The sequence below is a fragment of the Chiloscyllium plagiosum genome, chromosome 38 (genome assembly GCF_004010195.1).
Source record: "Chiloscyllium plagiosum isolate BGI_BamShark_2017 chromosome 38, ASM401019v2, whole genome shotgun sequence".
NCBI classification, from domain to species: Eukaryota; Metazoa; Chordata; class Chondrichthyes; order Orectolobiformes; family Hemiscylliidae; genus Chiloscyllium; species Chiloscyllium plagiosum.
The window spans coordinates 27782558-27803317 of record NC_057747.1 but is presented as its reverse complement, the minus strand read 5'-3'; the positions used below and the strand labels follow the sequence as shown (position 1 = coordinate 27803317).

The window sequence follows — 20760 nt, the reverse complement described above, 5'->3', positions numbered from 1 at the left end:
TATTTCTCCACTGAAACGGACAGTAACTTAAAGCTTTTGCCCAATACACAGAAATTCAATGTTTCTGATAATGAACCTATACTGCTGTTTAAGTTTCCCAGACTGCAAACAATTAATCATTGAACTGATGAGCACTTCCATCCTTACACTCAGGAAAAAGTGAGGACTGCAGATGTTGGAGATCAGAGTCAAAACCTGTTGAGGCTGGAAACATACAGCCAGTCAGGCAGCATCCGAGGAGCGAGAGCCGATTCTCCTGCTCCTCAGATGCTACCTGATCTGCTGTGCTTTTTCAGCACCACACTTTTCAACTTACACTCTTAGGCCGAACAATAAAAGCTTTCAACTTTTATTTTATTAAAAGAGGTGTGAATTTATGTATTGGGTTTGAAATGATGTACTAAGCTCATAATTGTTCTAAACATTCCTGAAAAACTAATGAGCTGATGTTGGATTAATATCTCACTTAAAATAAGAAATCACAACTTCAGGTTTTATCGAAGATTTATATTCTAGCCCTTATCCTTAGTCCTAATGCGTGCTGCAATTATTTATTTAGCATTCCCAATAAAACTTTAATTAAGATTTAAAAATCTATTGCTTTAAACTCAATTTGAAACCTGGCAAAATACTTCAATATGACTGGCCCTGCTTAAAGACATCATTGTCGTTGGATGAGAGGGGAGATATGACTTTTAACAGGTTCTCTGCCTGTGACCAGCAATGCTACTTTAAATTAACAACCATTCTTCTCAAAAATAGAAGCCAGATCTACAGATTGCCCAACTGTGCTGACAAGATTATCCCCATTCCCCTGCCCCTCCTGAAGAATAGTTTTAATTTTAGTTAAATGAATTCGCAAGTTCATCTGTGTCTAAAAACTATTTTCTCAAATTCACTCCTTCAAAACACAGTCTGTAGTATGCGCAAGAAAAAGACTAGATTTCTAGAATACATATTAAAAAGGAAAGAACACTGTGCAGTGAAATTGGAAGGTATTAAAACATTAAATTGCAACCTGTTTTCACTGTAATAAACATCACACACCCTTCACTAACAGTTTAGAATACTGCACAGCTGCAGCTGATGGTTACCATCTGAAACTGGAATAGGAGGCCATTCAGCCCTGACTCTAATTATTTTGGTCCCTATCTCAACTTCAATCGTTTCCCTCAGTTTCACATTAACTGACATAAAACACTTATTCTGCCAACATTCAAAGCCCTTCATGTGTGTGAGAAAGTACTTCCTGATTCCCAGGTTAAATGGTTTTGTTCGAAAGTCATTGTCTTGATCCCTTCTCCAGAGGAAATCATTTTCCAGTAACAAACTCTTAATATTTTTAAAACCCTCAATCAGATCACCTCAGTCTCAAACTCAAAGGAATGTGAAAGTTTAATGAATGTATCTCTGCGATTTAATTTTTTGTCCTGATAACATGGAAAACAGTATGTGGCATAAATAATAAATGCTAGAACCACACCAGCACACAATAATGCACTGGAAAGAGGAAGTAATGATGGCTCAATGAAAAGTAAAAATGCAGATAATGAGAGCATGAGAGAGAACAAGCTGGAGGGCACAACAGAAAGAAAATACTTAAGCATGATTGGTAGTGTGCAATAAGTCTGCTTTGTAACATACTAGACAATAGACAATAGGTGCAGGAGTAGGCCATTCAGCCCTTCAAGCCTGCACCGCTATTCAATATGATCATGGCTGATCAGTCCTAATCAGTATCCTGTTCCTGCCTTATCTCCATTACCCTTGATTCCACTATCTTTGAGAGCTCTATCCAACTCTTTCTTAAATGAATCCAGAGACTGGGCCTCCACTGCCCTCTGGGGCAGAGCATTCCACACAGCCACCACTCTCTGGGTGAAGAAGTTTCTCCTCATCTCTGTCCTAAATGATCTACCCCGTATTTTTAAGCTGTGTCCTCTGGTTCGGCACTCACCCATCAGTGGAAACATGTTTCTTGCTGCCAGAGTGTCCAATCCTTTCATAATCTTATATGTCTCAATCAGATCCCCTCTCAGTCTTCTAAACTCAAGGGTATACAAGCCCAGTCGCTTCAGTCTTTCAGTGTAAGGTAATCCCACCATTCCGGGAATTGAACTCGTGAACCTACGCTGCATTCCCTCAATAGCCAGAATGTCTTTCCTCAAATTTGGAGACCAGAACTGCACACAGTTCTCCAGGTGTTGCCAAAGATGCAAATCAGAAACAAAACAACAGCAAGATCACAGATATAAAGTCCTAATTCTTTTAATAACCTCTCTGTAGTGCAATTACTAATTTAGCACACTAATTGTTATTTCAATAAAATGACTGTTTTAAAATTACCTCAATCTGGACAACAACTGTTGAAGGTGGCAATTTACCACTACCTTCTTGAGGGCAATGAGAGATGGGCAATAATTACTGGACCAGCCAGCAATGCCTACACTCTGTGAAAGAATACTAAAATTCAACCACTGGATACTGAACTCAATGAGACTCAGACTAATGGGTCACATCCTTTCACAGTCCTAGTAATATACATTCCTAATGATCACTTCAATAAGCAGAGAACATGGGCTATTTTATATCTTAACTATGATTAGAAAATGGCAGTAAGTAGTGATTCCTTCAACAATGAATGCTTGAAATTTTACATCATTTAAAAGCAAGCAATTTTTAAATGTAGCCTTCTTTGATATATTAATTCAAACTATAGTTGGCTAGTGAAGACAGTACAAAATATGAAAAAGTGACTAAAATTCCAGGTGAAAGGGGGTATTAAAGCAGCAAATCTAGACACTTTTACTATCAAGCTCTGCGTTGGTATTCCAGGGTAAACTTTGGATTAAAATCATAAAACATTAACTTGCATTCTAGATTAGAGTGGTGCTGGAAAAGCACAGCAGTTCAGGCAACATCTGAGGAACAGGAAAATTGACGTTTCGGGCAAGAGCCCTTCATCAGGAATAGAGATTGCACTTCACTAGAGGGGAAAATGAACTTGGAAGCAATTTTATAAAAAGTTGGATAAATTGGTAGCTTCTGGAAAAGCTTTGGATGGCACATAGAAATGCGGCAAAACAGAAATTTCAGGAGAGAACTTCAGACAGCAGAAAGGGACAATTGGAGGCACTGCTACCAATGGTCTACAGAGAGTAAAGAATGAGCAAGATGTAGAGTGGGGGAGATTGCATAGGTGGAGTGCAAGGTGTTCCATGAAAGAGGAGAGGACAGATGCTTTAAAAAGAAAATCACAATGCTACAGTACCAAGAACAAATGGCGGACCAAAAAGCAATGTGGCAGCACTTCAACTGGTGAAAGGATGTGGAACGAACTGAAGGTGAGCAGAGTGCAGGAGACTAGTGTGGAGATTGTTGGAGACCTTGACTGGCTATGACCAGCATGGAATGCAGAGACAATGCATGGAACAGTGTCCTCTCTCTGCAAATGAGCTTGGAGGCAGACTGGCATTTACTTAGGCTGGTGATGCTCATAACTGAACCTTGCTCGCTTTGTCTCCACCAGGTGGACTTTCCTGTCCCACTGCCAACTTTAAGTTTGATTCAGAACCACTTAAGAACCTCATCTGTTCTCACCAGTTGAATTTTAGTACTCTTTCACAGAGTGTAGGCATTGCTGGCTGGTCCAGTAATTATTGCCCATCTCTCATTGCCCTCAAGAAGGTAGTGGTAAACTGCCACCGTCAACAGTTGTTATCCAGATTGAGGTGATTTTAAAACAGTCATTTTATGCCATGTAATGGCAGCTCTCAGTTGGTGAGACATCTGGGATCTGGGATCTCAATTCCACTGGAGGATTCACTGCTTGCCTCACCACTGCCTGATTGGTATGTGGTTTGATGGGCCTTCTATCACTGGTTCACTACCCAGTAGATAACCCACCATCATTTCAAGCTGGAGGTCTGAATGTGAGATTTGAAGGTTAGCTAATTGCTCAAAGGCACCAGTGAATGAAGAGAGTTGTTTTAATGCAACAAAATATAACATTCAAGAATATGCTGCCTCAAAGGGCAGTGGAAACAGGTTCAGTACAAACTTGTTTAAGGGATTTGAATAAATATTTGAAAGGGGGGAGGGGTTGGGGGAGTGAAGCAACTAACTGAAAGACTGTCATTCACAACCTCAGATCAGATAAGAAATTACTTCAAACCTCAGCTACTGACTGAAATACAACCATCCAGAAAGTTCCTATCTGTAAGATACATTGTGGTGAAATGGATAACAATTTTCACTTCAGTGGAAGCTCCCTGTCTGTTCTCTACTCAGTGACTTGAAATGACAAGTATTGGGCTGGGGTTCATGCATCAATTCAGAAAATCCTCAAACTGATGGATGAGTGCAATGGACAGTGATCAAACAGCCATGGATTTACAGGGACTATGCTATCAATATCGAGAGTGTCTAGTTTAGCTAGTAAGTCACGCCTGGCCCGATTCACTGCGACTACGCAACTGACAAAACTTGGCTGCAATATAATTCGAGCTTGACAAAAGAATTCACCACTGAGCTGAAAATGTGTTGCTGGAAAAGCGCAGCAGGTGAGGCAGCATCCAGGGAACAGGAGAATCGACGTTTCGGGCATAAGCCCTTCTTCAGGAATTCACCAGTCAAACTATGTGACAATCCTGAACTTTCAGTATGGTAAACAGATCTGTCACTGGGGTTTTGTTAGAACTGATCAATTTACTATCCATTCAAGTGAGTGGAAACCTTGGTGCAGTTTTACAGAAAACTGACAGGGACAAAAAAAGCTTTCTTTTCATAAATAAAATGGAATAAGAACAATAGGTATGCGTCAGTGGGTAGCTCTCTCATCCCAGTCAACAGTAGTGGGTACAAATCCCACTCCAGCCACTTGAGCACAAAATGCAAGCTGATTCTCCACCACACTGCTTGAGAGTGCTGCACTGTTGAGGTGCTGTCCTTCTGGAGAATCGCTAAAAATATGCCCCAAGTGCTCTCTCAGGTAGACTTAAAAAGTTCTTTGACACTTATGAAGAGCAGAGGGTTTCTCACAAGCATCCTGGTCATATTCATGATTCAAACAGCATTACTAAGAAGCATTTCCTACATTTTAACACATTTGTAAAGTTTTCACATAAGACCATCTGAGAGAATGATAGATACCAAAAAAAAAATGTGTGCTCCAATCACGGCATTGGAATTTGAACACAGAACCTTCTAGTTCAAACCTAGAGAGATTGATCTCAAAAGACTGCCTTTTGATTGGATGCCAAGGAAACTGCAGATTCAATAGTCAAGGTTGACAGTTGACTGAGTATTTTAGGGTGCAAAGGACATTTGAGGATAATGCAGTCACGAGGATTGGATTCGTCACTGAAAGTATCAATTTTGTTGGTTTATTTTGGAGACATGGAAGGAGTGAAGAAGGATTACTGATTACCATTAGGCAGCAGAATATTTGGGAAAAAGAGTAGGGGTAGGAATTAGAACAGCAGATACCAGGCAACAGTGAGGGATAGTGCTGTTAAGACGATATGATTTGTTGGGAATAAGGGAACAGTGGTGGGATGGTATTGCTGTCAGGAGTATTTGGGGTGTTGGAGGACGATTTAAGATTCAAGTATTTATGGTGTAACTGGGATACAGGGGTATTATTGGGGTTTGGGAGACAATTATGTTCTTTGGCATTATGGGCATGTTTAGAACACAATTAAGATGAGAGGAGTCTTTGGAAAAAGATTTGTATAGGGAATACGGGTAATATTGTATTGCTTTCTGGATAATCGCACTGATTGGGATTTTCTTGGAGTGTTTGGGGATAACTGCTGTGTTTCGGGGAACTGAGTTTTTAAAGTAGGTTGTTGGGGGTAATTGCAGTTTCTGCGGATAACTGCAAAGTTTGGGGGCATTGGATATTTTAAAGGGGTAATTGCAGTGGATGAAGGGGTTTTTAAAGGAGTTATTGTGGTGTCTGAGAGGATTTATGGGATTTTAAGGGGGTTATTAGGGATTACGGGGGGGGGGGGGGGGGGAAGAGAGATTGGAAAAAAAAGAATGAAAATGCTAGAAACATTCAGGCAGACTGCATCTCTGGAGAGAGAAACAGCTTTGCCATTTTAGGTTTATCTTTGTGGATTTTTCTTCTTGTTGGTGTGCCATACTATTTTCCTATTTTACCTGCAGCCCCGGCCCTGTCTGTCGGTGTCGGTCACGGTCTCGGTGTCGGTGTGGGGCCCGCTCCCGGTCTCTCGGAGTCTCCGGCGCTGCCACGTCCGCGGTCACGGCCTGACGCGATGACGCAATAGCCCCGCCCGGAGCCCAGGACCCGGATGTGGCAGTGGCGCGTGCGCAGTGTACCCCCCCTCCTGTGGGGGGTCAATGTCTGAATCCCTGAGACCCCCCCATGAAAAATGTTGGAGGCTCCATCACTGAGGAAGGGCACTTAAACAGGAGGTGCCCTTTTAGAGTTGAGGGCTGTGGTGAGATGGTACTAATCAGGAGTTGGGACAGATCAGCCATGACCTTACAGAAAGGTTGGGCCAGTTTGAAGGATCTAATGGCCTTTTCCTTCTCCTGTGTCAAATGTTCTATTTGAGAGCAACAAATGTCTTTTCTCAGTTCAGCATCACCTCTCTGTTGTTGTCCTCTATGCCCTATCAGTAAAGCACAGATCAGTATATATTTACTGCTCTTTCCACCTGCCCTGCCAATGATTTGTGCACACACCCATCCAGGTCCCTCTGCCCCTGTACTACTCGTGGAATTGTATCCCTGATGGTATATTGTCCGTTGCCGTTCTTCCTACTAAAATGTATCACTCCACACTTCACATAATGAGTGGTTAGGACCTGCAATGCACTGCCTGACCATAGAGTCATAGAGGGCAGCACGGTGGCTCAGCGGGCAGCACTGCTGCCTCACAGCGCCAGGGACCTGGGTTTGATTCCAGCCTTGGGTGACTGCTTGTGTGGAGTTTGCATATTCTTCCCGTGTCTGTGTGGGTTTCCTCCCACAATCCAAAGATGAGCAGGTTAAGTGATTTGCCCATGCTAAATTGCCCATAGTGTGTAGGTTAGGTGCATTAGTCAGGGGTAAAGGTAGAGGAATGTGTTTGGGTGGGATACTCTCCGAAGGGTCAGTGTGAACCTGTTTGGCCAAAGGACCTGTAGGGATTCTATAATGTATGGCACGGAAACAGATCCTTCGGTCCAACTTGACCCAACTGATATCCTAAGTTAATCCAGTCCCATTTTCCAGCATTTAGCCCATATCCCTCGAAACCTTCCTATTCATATACCATCCAGATGCCTTTTAAATGTTGTGATTGTACCAGCCACCACCACTTCCTCTGGCAGCTCATTCCATACACGCATCAACCTCTGTGTGAAAGAGTTGCCCCTTAGGTCCCTATTAAATCTTTTCTCTCACCTTATGCCCTCACAATCTATGCTGTCTAGTTCTGGACTTGTGTTTAACCACTGTAGAGGAGTTTACTGGGGTCTGTGTCCAATACACTTTCATGTTAAGTATTATTATTCTTCAGTTCAGCTTATGAAATTGAAATGATCACTGGCTTCAAGCCACAAGTGATGGTATTGAATCAGAAAACTGAAGGTTCAAGTCCTACTGGATTCAGGTGCCAATCAGAGAGGACATGAATGAGGCTGGCTATTAACGTGGGAATGCTACACCATCCTTCAATTTAGCTACAAATTTGTACAGATTCCAATTATTGAATATGAAAAGAGAAATGAATCCTACACATCTGCTTCACCTACCCCCACATTTTTACATTCATATTGTGTCCAAAAGCCTTCCTTCTACTTAAAGGTAGAACTTGCATTTGTACAGTGCCTTTTCACTTTATTCATAGAATATGGAGGTTGCCAGCTAGTCCTGCATTTCATGACTATTCCTAATTACTCTCTTGAACCAACGTTGTAGGTGCTACTAGAGAACAAGTTCCAGTTTTTGATGCAGCAACAGTAACAGCAATATAGTTCCAACTCAAGATAATGAGTGGCTGGGCGAGGTGATGTTTCCAAACGCCCTCTGCCCTTATCTTTCTGGATGGTAGAGGTCGTAGGTTTGGGAGCTGCTGTTTTTAACAACTCATCACATCTACATGAAGTGTCATCACTGTTCCAGTTTAATGTCTCATCAAAATGACAACACTATCAGCAACACAACACATCCTCAAAACTACACGAGTAAGTCTAGATTATATGCTCAAATTTTGAGATTGAATAAGTTTTTTTCTGGACGAATAATGAGATAATAGAGGCATCCAATGTGTTACTTTGTCTATGATTAGTTTGTGCTCACTAGTTATGAAAATTTCAGACGTCATTTGATACAAGGAAAGTCAATCTGATAGAGGAAGGAATCAGTTGGTGGGTAAGCAGCGTGTCTCACTGACAGTACTCTGATTGACGGCAATGATACTGGCCTATCGCTCACAGGGCACACTATGCACAGATAGACTCATTTGGAAAATAGTTGACTGGCATTAGAGTGACATGTTGCAGGGCTTTGTGCACACTGCAGTGTTCATATTTAGTTCTTGCCTCACCCCAGAGAGAAGCAGCAAGATAAACCCACATGGAGTACATGCTCAGTGTATTATCAAAATGAGTTTGAAAACTGTTGCAACCATGGCTGATGCCATGTAACATGTCTGTTAAAAGCAACTTTTTTGTTCAACTTTTTTGTTCAATGTGCCTTGTTTTTGTAGGTCTTATAAATCTCTGATGTTGATTTAAATGTGTCGAGGTGACTGCATTCCTACCCAGACCATTACAATGGGAGACGAAGTAGCCTGTTTGGCCCATCCAGTCTCTTTCACCATTCAGTGAGATCATGGCTGACTTGACAATCCTCAATTCCACATTCCTGCCATTTCTCCATAACTCTTGATTCCCTTACTGTTTCAAATGTCTATCTCAGCCTTGATTATACTCAATGACCATCTCTACCGTACTCTATGCTAAAGGATTCCACAAATTTATTCTTCTCTGAGAGACAAAATCCCTCTGGGTCTCTTTCTTAAATTGGCAACTGGTTACTTTGAGATTATGCCCTCTGATCCTAAACTCTCCCACAAGACCTCCTATTTTTATAGGAGAAAGTGAGGGCTGCAGATGCTGGAGATCAGAGCTGAAAATGTGTTGCTGGAAAAGCGCAGCAGGTCAGGCAGCATCCAAGGAACAGGAGAATCGACGTTTCGGGCATAAGCCCTTCTTCAGGAATTCTGCCCTTTCCTGAAGAAGGGCTTATGCCCGAAACGTCGATTTTGTCTAGCACCTGACACTGCCTTCACCATGGGCCCTACTTACACTAACATATTTGCTGCTCTTTCCAAGTGCTGGGTTTTCAGAGTTTTATTCTTGTCTGAGACGAGGACATCTTGGAAAACCTGATATTGTTGCACACACTTTCCTCATTCCTGAAGAAGGGCTTATGCCTGAAACGTCGATTCTCCTGTTCCTTGGATGCTGCCTGACCTGCTGCGCTTTTCCAGCAACACATTTTCAGCTCCTATTTTTATACCCTATTTCTTTTGAAATAAAGGCCAACATTCCATTTATCTTCCTTATTTGCCACTGAATTTGGATGCTGTCTATTCACGAATCATGCAGAGAACCCCCCCCAAGTATCTACATACTCTGAGAATCTGTGTGCTGACACATTCACTTACAGTCTCTGGAGCCAATGCCACAAGTGGACCTCAGAGTCACACAATGGCTGGAGCAATTAGATGGAATGTAACACATGTCCTGAATATTTAGCTCTGAGCATTGATCTCCTTGTAAGCTTATCTCCATAATGGTTATAAGATCATGCCCATTAACCTGTATTTGTGCTGTTAATTCCATCTATTTTGTTTTAAATACTGCGTGTGTTTAAGTAAAAATGTGGTTGCCTCGATGCTCTGTATAACTAAAGCATAATATCCTTATTTGATGCTCAATTTCTTCCAAAATAAAGGTTAGCATTCCAATGGCTTTCTTAATCATTCACCGTACCTGCATACTAACCTTCGTTGACTTATGCAATTGAACACCTAGATCCCTCTGTACTTTGGAATTCCACAGTCATTCTCTGACCAAATAATACTCTGCCTTTCTTCCTGACAAAGTGAAAAATTTCAGATTTTCCCACATTTTATTCTATCTGTCAGATTTATTCACACTGAACCTTTCTACAGTGGTATGCATCCTGGTTATGTAAACTTCACATCATCATTTCCTATCAGTGTTTGTGTAATCTGCAAAATTAGCCACCGTTCTAGAGCCGAATGGCCTCTTTCTGCACTGTAAGAATTCTATGATTGATTCTATGCCTTTGAACCTCTCATCTAAGTCATTGATGTAATTTGTAAACAGTTGACAGTCACCCCACAGAACACCATTTGTCACATCATGTCAATCTGAAAAGATATTTGTGCCATTTATTTTGTCTATTTTTCTGCCAGCCCACCAATATTCTATCCGTACTAATTCTGATGTAAGGTGTGTGTGATCTATGCATATTCATATAATTTATTATAATGTTGGGATTTTGAACTAGCTCTTGTGTGTTTTGGTCTATGTATATGAAAGAGTTTAACAGTTAAATTGTAAATCTTTCTGGAGCCATTTGGGTGGCATGGTGGTTCAGTGGTTAGCACTGTTTCCTTATAGTGCCAGGTACCCATGTTCGATTCCAGCCTTGAGCGACTGTGCAGAGTTTTACATTCTCCCCATGCTTGTGTAGTTTTCCTCCGGGTGCTCCGTTTTCCTCCCACAGTCCAAAGAATTGGCCATGCTAAGTTGCCCATAGTGTTCAGGGATGTGAAGGTTAGGTGCATTCATCAGGGTTAAATATAGGGTAAGGGAATGAGTCTGGGTGGGTTACTCTTCGGAGGGTTGGTGTGGACTTGTTGGGCCGAAGGGCCCGTTTCCACATTGTAGGGATTCTTATTCTATTTCATTATTTAGAATATGTCAGAGAGCAGCTGACTGGGGTCTCCTGGAGTGATCATACAAATTTGTTTGTATTGTGTGAGTTAAACAATTGGAGAAAGGAAGCATTGAAAGGTATTTACTTGCTTTTGGTTTCAATGTGAGAACAGTTTCTCCTGGAGAAAGAAGTTAGTTCAGCGCAGTTAGGTTACCTCAGTATATGGATTGTAGTTTGAAAATTCCAGACGAGAAATGTTTGCTTAGAACCCTGGAGGGTTTCTTTAAAGTTAAGAAAGTTTAAGCTGTGTGATTACTCAAGGAAAAATAGGCAATCAAGGTGTGAAGACTGAGATTTGAAAGATGCAGTTAAGTCAAACCTATAGATGTAATAGAGAAGTTAAATCATTGGGATCTGCATAATACACCGTGATGGCATTGGAATAGATGAGATTTTATTTTGCTGTGTGTTTTGAAATCCTTCAAATTGGCTTGTATGTAAATAGTTTGATTGAATTATTTTATTGTTAAAGCCAAATCTGCAGCATTGTGTACTTCTGAAAGACAAAAATATAACAAAATTATCCATTGAACCAGATTTCAATTTGGGATGTGACTTGTCCAGTCATAACATCAGCTGGGATCACAGCATAGAATATTACACCTAACACCATGAACATATGAATTGCACATTGACCCTTTATTTGGAACCTTTTACGAGAAGGGACTGCTTTACTGAGGGAATGCTGTTTTGAGGGAGTGCCATACTGAGGGAGTGATGGACCAAGGAAATCATGTATTCAGGGAATACACTACTAAGGGAGTAATCTATGGAAGAAGTGCTGCACTGAAGACGTATCATACAGGGGGAATGCTGTACTGATGGAGTACCACATTGAGGGAGTTCTGTACTGAAGGGATTCCATACTGAGGGAGTATCAGACTGAGGGAGTATCACACTGGGGGATTATCATACTGGGGGAATGTCACACTTAGGGACTTCTGTACTGAGGAAGTACTGCACTGAGGGATTTTTGTGCTGAGTGCTGCATTGAGTGAGTGCTATCCTGAGCACGGTAAGTATTATGTTGAGGGAGCTGTGCACTGAGGGATATTTCAGATATGTGTATTTCTGACTGAGACAAATGAGGCAAATCATTGAATAGAATGGAAAGACTTTATTTGTTGCAGGATCATAACTGATTTCCATTAAATGTTCGCCTTGTGCAGGCGCTGACTAACTGCTGCTGGTCTGACAGTTGTCACAGCTCCTGTCTGCTCCAAACAAGAACAGATTCTCCTGCAATCAAAGCCAAAAATCTGTGGCACGTCAAACTATCCTGCCGATCAATCGGCAAGGCGTCCTGCACCTTCAGAAATCAATAATCTAACAAACTTCAGATTGTGAGGTTGGACTCAGGACCTTGTGCCAGTCATTTCAGTTCACTCTGAAACTGACTTCCTTGCTTTTGGTTACAGAGCGAGTGAAGGTGGATTTGGCAAGGGTTTGCCAGGACTCTGAAGTTTGGGCCACTCTTTCACCAGTCCCTTCCAGCTTGTCCCTGATCTCCGAGAGACTGACGCAACATGTGTTGAAAGCTGGCTTTGGACCAAACCTGGATCGAGCTCCTAATGTTAGCTCGGCTCGGACTGGCCAGGGGGGGACGAGTCCATCGAGTGGCTCACAGTTTCCCGTCGGAGACAGCAGCTTGCACACTGATGGGGAGCTTCAGGGTCATGCCGAGATGTCAGGGAGCCCCGGTTTGCTGAAGGAGAGCAGGGCAGGCGATGGGGAGCCTGGAGGAGACACTGGTTACCCTCACAGGGGGTGCGCCCTGGGGATTCAGGCTGCAAGGAGGGTCCCAGCAACACCAACCGCTGCAAGTAGCCAAGGTAGGAGAGGCTGCGACTGGATCAGAAACCCCGGGCAGAGAGAGAGAGAGGGGGGGACCGGGGAGGGAGGGGAGAGAGAGAGAGACACCCGGTTACTGACCTTCAGAGCCATTCCCAGAGAGACCCTGAGCAGAGTCAGCACTCACACGAACTGAATAACCCCCAGAGAGAGATAGATTATACCCAGAGAAATGCACCGTGCCCAGAGACCCCCCAAGGACAGACCCCGGGGAGGGGGGGGTGGATGTCTGAGAGGGTAGATTGTAGATCAGGAGACCCCAGAAAGGGATGGTCCCAGGGAGAAAGAGTCCCAGACAGAGAGAGAGGGATCTCTGAGAGAGGGATCCCAGACAGAGAGAGATCTCCGGGGCGGTTCCCCCTCTGGGCACACTCTCTGTCCATACCTGGCCCTATCGCATACCCTGAGGTCAATCTATCCCGTTCACAGTCTGAGGGAGAATTTGGTCCGGCTCTTGCTCAGTTGCTTTCGAGTTGTCGATGAAGTGAGTTTAACTATAAAGTGTCTCGGGTGCAAACAACGGGATTCCCCAGAGCAGGATTTTCGCAAACACCGGATTATTTTACGCTGTTGATGGTGTCCAGATTAATCTCCAAACGGCTCATGTTCGTGTGCTCGGGAAGGAAGGGTATAATCCTCGATTTGAGATGAGGCAAACTAACTGCATGAAACTCTGTTGGATAGATTTCAGTGAAAACCTTTCAGACCCAAGGCATTGGCCATGGAGAGAGGGATTGGAAACAGCTCACTGTCAGATAGAATCAAACTGTCCACTCAGGGAGTTAACTCCCTCCTGACCTTGGGCCAATTCGGGTTAATTCCGCGAGGCAATGGGGTGAATAGATGGCAATGAAATCAGAAAGTGCTGGAGAAACACAGCAAGTCTGGCGGCATCTGTAGAGAGAGAATCAAAGTTAACGGTTCCAGTCTAACAGGAATTTTCCTCAGAACAAGAGTCATAGAAGAGTTGGAACCTTAACTCTGTTTCTTTCTCTACAGATGTTGCCAGACCTGCTGAGTTCCTCCAGCAGTTTCTGGTTTGATTACAACAGAATTAGTTGACTTCGAGGCCTATTGAACCTGTAGAAGTGCTACTCAGCCACCTGACCCTTCCCTCTGTGGGGGAATACTCCAAAGAGAGCCGAAACAGTGTTATTACTGTGGGAAATGTTTGCCATTTGGTGATTGTTTGACTTCTGTCTCTCCAGATAGGCCAATGTTAACTCAGGCTCAGAAAATAACAGAACTCAGATGGCAGGGCTGAGGTGTGAGGAGATGTTGAATCATTTAGGATTATATTCAATGGAGTTTAGAAAAATGATCGGAGGGGTGGGGAAGGGGAGATCTCATAAATTCTAGACAGTGCAGAACCAGGAAGAGTGTTCCTGAAGGTAAGGGAGTCCTGAACCAGGGGCCACAGCCTAAGGATATGGGGTAAATCATTGAGAAGTAAGATGAGAATTTTCTTTACCCAGAGAGTGGTGAGAGTGTGGAATTTGCTAGTAGAGAAAGCAGTCAAGGTTAAAGCATTGAATAATTTACAGAAGTAGTTGGACATAGCACTGGAGGCTAAAGGGATTAAAGGATTGGGGGAGTGGGAACATGATTATTGTGTGGAATGATCGTAAGGAATGGTGGAGCCAGCTTAAAGGGCGAAATGGCCTACTCCTGCTCCTGTTTTTCTATGTTTCTATTGTTGACAAGTTATGCCATATCTTGTTATAAATCTCATCAAATGAAGGGTTGTTTTATGGGCTGGCCAGCAAACTAAAGACCCAAACTATCATGTGTCGACGTACCTGGAGATTGACCCAACCTGGAAAATCTGAACTCGTCTCCAGTTCCATTGTTCCAACCAGACCCTGCTTTAATATTTAGATAAGTGCACACATTCACTCACAAAGCCAGCAAATGCAAAGTGGGCTGAACAGCCTCTCTCAGTGCTTCCTCAGTCTATAAATCTCAATGGTCCAACTCTGTTCTCCTGGACATTTTCTTCCTCCTTAGAATGATGATGAATGATGAAAGAATTTGTTGCAATTGTAGCAACTTTGTAAACTGGTCTGAAACTAAGGGATTACAGTGGACTCTCAAAAATAAAACAGGACATTGTGACATGTTTATTAGGTGACAATTTATGCATAGAAATACTCCAGCACTTAACTACTGGGCCAAGGTCACTGACCCTCCGAATTAGCTGCCTCACCAATACTATACACTGACAAATTGTGGCAGCAGTGCATTTGTGAAAACATTCACAGTTTTGAATTTCTTTTCAATCAACCTGTTCAGGGATATCAAGACACACTTCTGAAGCAGGTGGGACTTGCAACCTGGCTCTTCTGGCTAAGAGGGAGGAACAATGCCACTACAAGTTACAATTCTATGCCAATTTTGTTGCATTTACTAATTAAGGACCTCTTGGACAATTCTGTTCCATGCCAATGTCTCACTCAATGTCCGAATATCAATTTAAAATTAGGAAGTTAAAAACTTGCGATGTCATCAATAGTTACCTCAGTGGCTCGATGGCTGGTTGTGATACAGAATGATGCCTACAGTATGGGTTCAATTTTCACACCGGCTGAGGTCACCATAAAGGATTCACCTTCTCGACCTCACCTGGGACAAAGTGACCTTCAGGTTAATCCACCACCAGTCATCCCTCTCTAATGAGAGAGCAGGTCTTAACTGGTCTCAATACTCTAGCTGAGAATGAAATAATTTCTTATATAAGTTCAACATAAGCACCTCATTCTTGTATTCTACCTCCCTGCAAACTGTATAAATCCCACTCTCAATCTTCCCTGCTACCTACAATGACTCAGGCTGATATATACCCAGATTCTGGATTAGTGGTGCTGGAAGAGCACAGCAGTTCAGGCAGCATCCAAGGAGCTTCGAAATCGACGTTTCGGGCAAAAGCCCTTCATCAGAAATAAAGCATCTGTACTGTTTGTCCTGTTCGGGTCCGAACTCTGCTGGTTTAAAGATGGTCCGGAGTCCGTGTGGGATGAGTTGGTTATGGAGGCAGGCACTGAGGAAGCAAATGTGGCTGTGGTAGCAAGTTTGTTTCACAACATGGTTGAAGAGCTTCAGGGCTGAGGAAATGACCTGGGAGTTGCAGTGGGAGAGGGACTCCCTGAAATTCTTGTAGGAGGAAAACTTCTTCAAGGCAGGGATCCTTGCAAGAGGATTCGCAGTAGGGTTAAAATCAACGAGGTAAAAACAATGACTGCAGATGCTGGAAACCAGATTCTGGATTAGTGGTGCTGGAAGAGCACAGCAGTTCAGGCAGCATCCAAGGAGCTTTGAAATCTATGTTTCGGGCAAAAGCTCTTCATCAGGAATAATGTCGATTTCGAAGCTCTTGCTGAATTGCTGTGCTCTTCCAGCACCACTAATCCAGAATCTGGTTTCCAGCATCTGCAGTCATTGTTTTTACCTACCTGATATATACCCAGGTCCATCTGCCCCTACACTCTCTGTAGAATTGTGTCCTTTATTTCATTTTGACTTACAACAGCAAAATGAATTACTTGACATTACTCTGCATTGAACTTGGTTAACACTGTTACCTCACAGTGCTAGAGACACGGGTTCAATTCCCACCTCAGGCGACTGTGTGGAGTTTGCACATTCTCCCCATTGTCTGCGTGGATTTCCTCCAGTTTCCTCCCATAATCCAAAAATGTGCAGGTTTGGCTAAATTGCCCGTAGTATTAGGTGAAGGGGTAAATGTAGGGGAATGGGTCTGGGTGGGTTGCACTTCGGCGGGTCGGTGTGGACTTGTTGGGCCACAGGGCCTGTTTCCACACTGTAAGTAATCTAATCTAAACTTCATCTGCCGCTTGTTCATCCATCCCATCAACTTCTCTACGTTTTATTGAAATTCTATATTGTTCTGACAATTCACAATGCTTCCAAATTTCATTTCGACCACAACATTCGTATACACTAAGGTCTTGTTCATTCATATATGTATGTATTTATCAGGAAGAGCAATGGTCCCAATATAGACCCTTGGACACTTACACTACAAAGCTTCCTCCAACCTGCAAAAATGTACATTAGCCACTAATCTCTGTTCCTATTACTCAGCCAGTTTCATATCCATTGTACTACTGTTTCTTTTATTTCATGAGATAGGACTTTGCTCAGAATCTGTTGTACAGCCCAATACCAAATACATCTTGGATATCCATTGACACTACATCAACTGCATTGTTCTCATCAACGCTCCCTCTTTCCTCTTCAAACAATTTCAACACGTTAATTAACAAATTTCCCTTAACGAATCTATGTTGGCTTTCCTGAGTTAACCATATATGCCTATGGGACAATCAATATTATAAATTATTGGGAACAGGAGTAACATTTACAATTCTTCAGTCCTCTGGCACCACCAATAAGTCAAAGGGAGACTAAAGATTTGTGAACAGTGGCTCCACAGTTTCCACCCTTAATTCCTTTAGTGTTCCTGGATATTTCTCATCGGGTCCTTGTTTTGCCAGCAAGGGTATAATCATTGGAATGGGCAGAAATGTTGATAGATATGTTATTGGATTTTGTCATTAATACAGGAGTCCTTTGGTTCGTATTAGCAGCAAGAGTGGACCATTCGTCCCACTGAGTCTACTCCTGTACCTCATCTCCCTTTTCTGCTCTGATTCCCTGAGTGACCAAAAACCTTTCAGGCAAATGTAACAAAGTGAACTTTGAATGAAACTGAAATCGTTGGTTTACAAACTTCCTCAGAAACATGAATTGAAGCACATTTTGCAAAATGCCATGAATATAAGATTTGTGAAGTCATTGTTGTTCTGATTGAGCATCTGTTGTCAGCTTTAGGTTCAAGCCCCTGTCAGTTGGTAGAGCTGAATGCTTTGAAGGTTACCTTGTTGGCATATTTCCTAACTATCAGGTTGAATAGAATATTTGTAGACAGCAGAGGGTCACAACAGGAAATATTAACATTCAGAGGGATCCGGATGTCTTGTAAATGAGTCACGGAAAGTTAATAAAAAGGTACAGGAAGCCCATAGGAAAGTAAATGTTGGTCTTTATTAGACAGGATTGAAGTTGAAGAACAAATAATTCTTGCAGCAATTGTATAAAACCATACTGAAACCATACCCAGAACATTCTCTACACTTTTGTTCTCCTTCCTAATTAAGGATATACTTGTCTTAGAGTGAGTGCAGTGAAGACTGATTCCTTCATTGCAGAGATCATTCTACCAAGAGAGATTGAATCGATATGCCCAAGAGTTTAGAAGAATGAGCGGTGATCTCACTGAAATGTATAACATTCTTAGGAGACTTGTAGAGTAGGTGTTGCAAAGAGCCTTGCGTAACTGAGGAGTCTACAGGTAAGGTTACACTTTCAGAATAAAGGGTCAGCCATTAGAACTGGGATAAGGAGAAATTTCTTTATTCACTCAATTGTGAACCTTTTGAATTTTGTACTGCAGAGAAGTATGGGTGCTTATTACGTACAATGAGACTGAAGACTGGTATTTTATTTAGTTCTAAAATTATGGTCCTATTTCTTGATTTATGTTTAAAATATTATCATTGATATCCAATATTCACACTCCTCTGTATGGTTTCATTGAATTAAAGGGAGATGTGAGTTATATATTTTGTTGGGTGGTCCCCTTCATTCAACCAAGGAAAGAAAACTCTTGGCTGGATGTTCTGCAATGTTCTGGATTTGAGGCAGTAAGTTCTGGTTGTGAGGAAGGTAAATGTAAGACATTGACTGCTGATACATTTTGTGTTGGTGTTTGGTTTCAGTTGATATCAGAAGGTTTAGAGGCGTGAAGTGGTGTTCTTGCCCATACGTCAATATGTAGTGGGTACAGACTCAAGTTTACTGCTAAAATGTCACACAGCATTGTTAGATTGGAAATAGTTACAAAAGTGATATAGAATTTATCTTAACAAGAAAGTGCAACCATGAAATCCTCATCAGAAACCTCTCTTGGTGTCCAGTTTCCTAATTACAGATCTGAAACTGGTGACACATGTTTCATGGAATAATACATCACAGATGGTATTCATTCATGGTACCTGTGTTGGCTCTTAGAGAGCTTTCCAACTGTTCCACTCCTCTGATCTCTCTCCACAGCCTTACAAACTTCTTCAAATTTATCCAATTGTCTTTTGAAAGCAACTATTGAATCTGCTTCCAATGTTCTTTTGGGAAAATATGCCAGATGACAATATCTCAAAATTTAAAGCAAATACTCCCGACTTCCCCAACTTGTAATGAAGGATGTGGAAAACCCATTGTTGATTAGATCATTATGGTGAGATTCCCTTTGAGATCAGATCAATTTGTTTCATTTTCTGTATGCCCTACACCAAAATCTTTCAGTGTGCAAAGAGGCCATTCAATCCATTGCTCTTGTATAGCTCTGGTAAAGGTACAACCCACTGAGTTAATATTTGCTGCTCTTTCTGCTATTCTTTACGAATGTTTCCAAATATTTGTGTATTTACCATGAGAGAACCATGGATTTTCCCCCCCTTCTATCTAGTTTGACAATTCTTTGTTACAACCATCTTATACGTTAATAATCTCTTTGAATGCCTAATTTTGATGATGAACTGATGTTTACTGCCCAGAGTTACTGATTTACCAATCCAATAGAAAAAGTTTGTTCCAGCTTACTTTATTAATACTTTTGACGATTATTTTGAGGCCCTTTACCAGTTCTTGCTTCTAGTCAATGGGCGGAATAGACTCTTTTTTGCCATAAACACTCTATAGCACTCTGATTCAAAAGAGCAGCAGTTTTTTTCTAAGTTGTATTTGGAACTAAAGCTTGTCATTCATGGGCTTATCTTCTTTATTTTGTTATAGTGTTGTCATTATATATTAATGTGGGCATGAAGTTCCAAAGTATATAGTAGTGTGGGTGTGAAGTTCCAATGTATAAAAAGAGTATTGGAAAAATGCAGCAGGAAATAAAGAAGAATCTTACTGGACAGTAAGTGTTAACTCTGTTGGTCTCTTTCTCTCTCTCTCTCCTCAGAGTTTGTCCAGCAGTTTCTGCTTTTAATTCAGATCTCTAGTATCTGATCTCTGGAGAGAGAAAGAGAATTAACACTGGCAGTCCAACAGGATTCTTCTTCAGAACTATAGTATTCATAACACTTTGTTTTTATGACTCCAGCATCTGTAGTTTGCTTTTGATTAACTTCCAACATTACAGACTGCACAAATCTCCCTGACCCTGAACGCAGAGCACAATCTCACCTCAAAGCATACAAACTGTTCAGGACCTGGAATGAAATTCAGACAGAACATTTCTGTTAAGGGATGGGACTGATTTCCGTCTTCACTGTTGAAGAGATGATCCATTTGCTCATTCCTTACACAGTCCACTCATATTGAAATCTGTGCGATTGCACTGGAGTGTGATTTAGAAGGGAGGCTGTTTCACTCCACCGAGTTGTTACCCAGGCTGGGAAGGTGAAATATATTTTATGTGTGTAGCCTAGATCCACAAAACAGCACCTGTTCAAATTACCAGTATAGCACCAGATAACCAGAACTATATTTAGTTAAACTGAATAGATCTCAATACAGGCTCATGACATCTGGCACCAACTTCGTCCTAAACACGCTCTCATGCATTAAGTATCCAGTGACTCACAGAGCTCTGGGATTAGACAGTGTCAGGTATGGGAAAATTCTATAGTTGAACTAAAAAAATCTTCAGACATCATTACATGACCACATGCCACAAACTGATTCTTTTACATTCTCTCTGGGTTATCCGGAATCCTAAATTATAATCAGAATTTTTAAAATTTCTTATTTAATCTGCAAGTAAGCATGGTTATGGTATAAAGATCCAATGTTGCAAATATATTTTTTTGAATAAACACAAATCTATTTTTTTTTCTT

General features: G+C 41.8%; 2 protein-coding genes across 4 annotated transcripts in view; one reads left to right on the top strand and one right to left on the bottom strand.

Moving 5' to 3' along the window:
* Window positions 1-6302, bottom strand: part of LOC122541948 (protein transport protein Sec24C-like) — a 71886-nt gene extending 65584 nt beyond the window's left edge. Inside the window, exons 1-2 of one of the 2 annotated variants that reach the window (XM_043679234.1) lie at window positions 6166-6302; window positions 3839-3844 (exon numbers count right to left, since the gene is read on the bottom strand). The gene's annotated coding sequence lies outside the window, so the exon portion shown is untranslated. The remainder of the gene's footprint in view (window positions 1-3838; window positions 3845-6165) is intronic. The other variant, XM_043679235.1, reaches the window with a different exon arrangement.
* Window positions 6303-12578: 6276 nt separating this feature from the next.
* The window catches only part of LOC122541944 (synaptopodin 2-like protein), a 39009-nt gene continuing 30827 nt past the window's right edge, over window positions 12579-20760 (top strand). Inside the window, exon 1 of one of the 2 annotated variants that reach the window (XM_043679230.1) lies at window positions 12579-12821. In XM_043679230.1, coding sequence (XP_043535165.1) covers window positions 12717-12821 — 105 coding nt within the window. In that variant the 5' untranslated portion in view covers window positions 12579-12716. Of the gene's footprint in view, window positions 12822-13083; window positions 13325-20760 lie in introns of those variants that run through there. The other variant, XM_043679231.1, reaches the window with a different exon arrangement.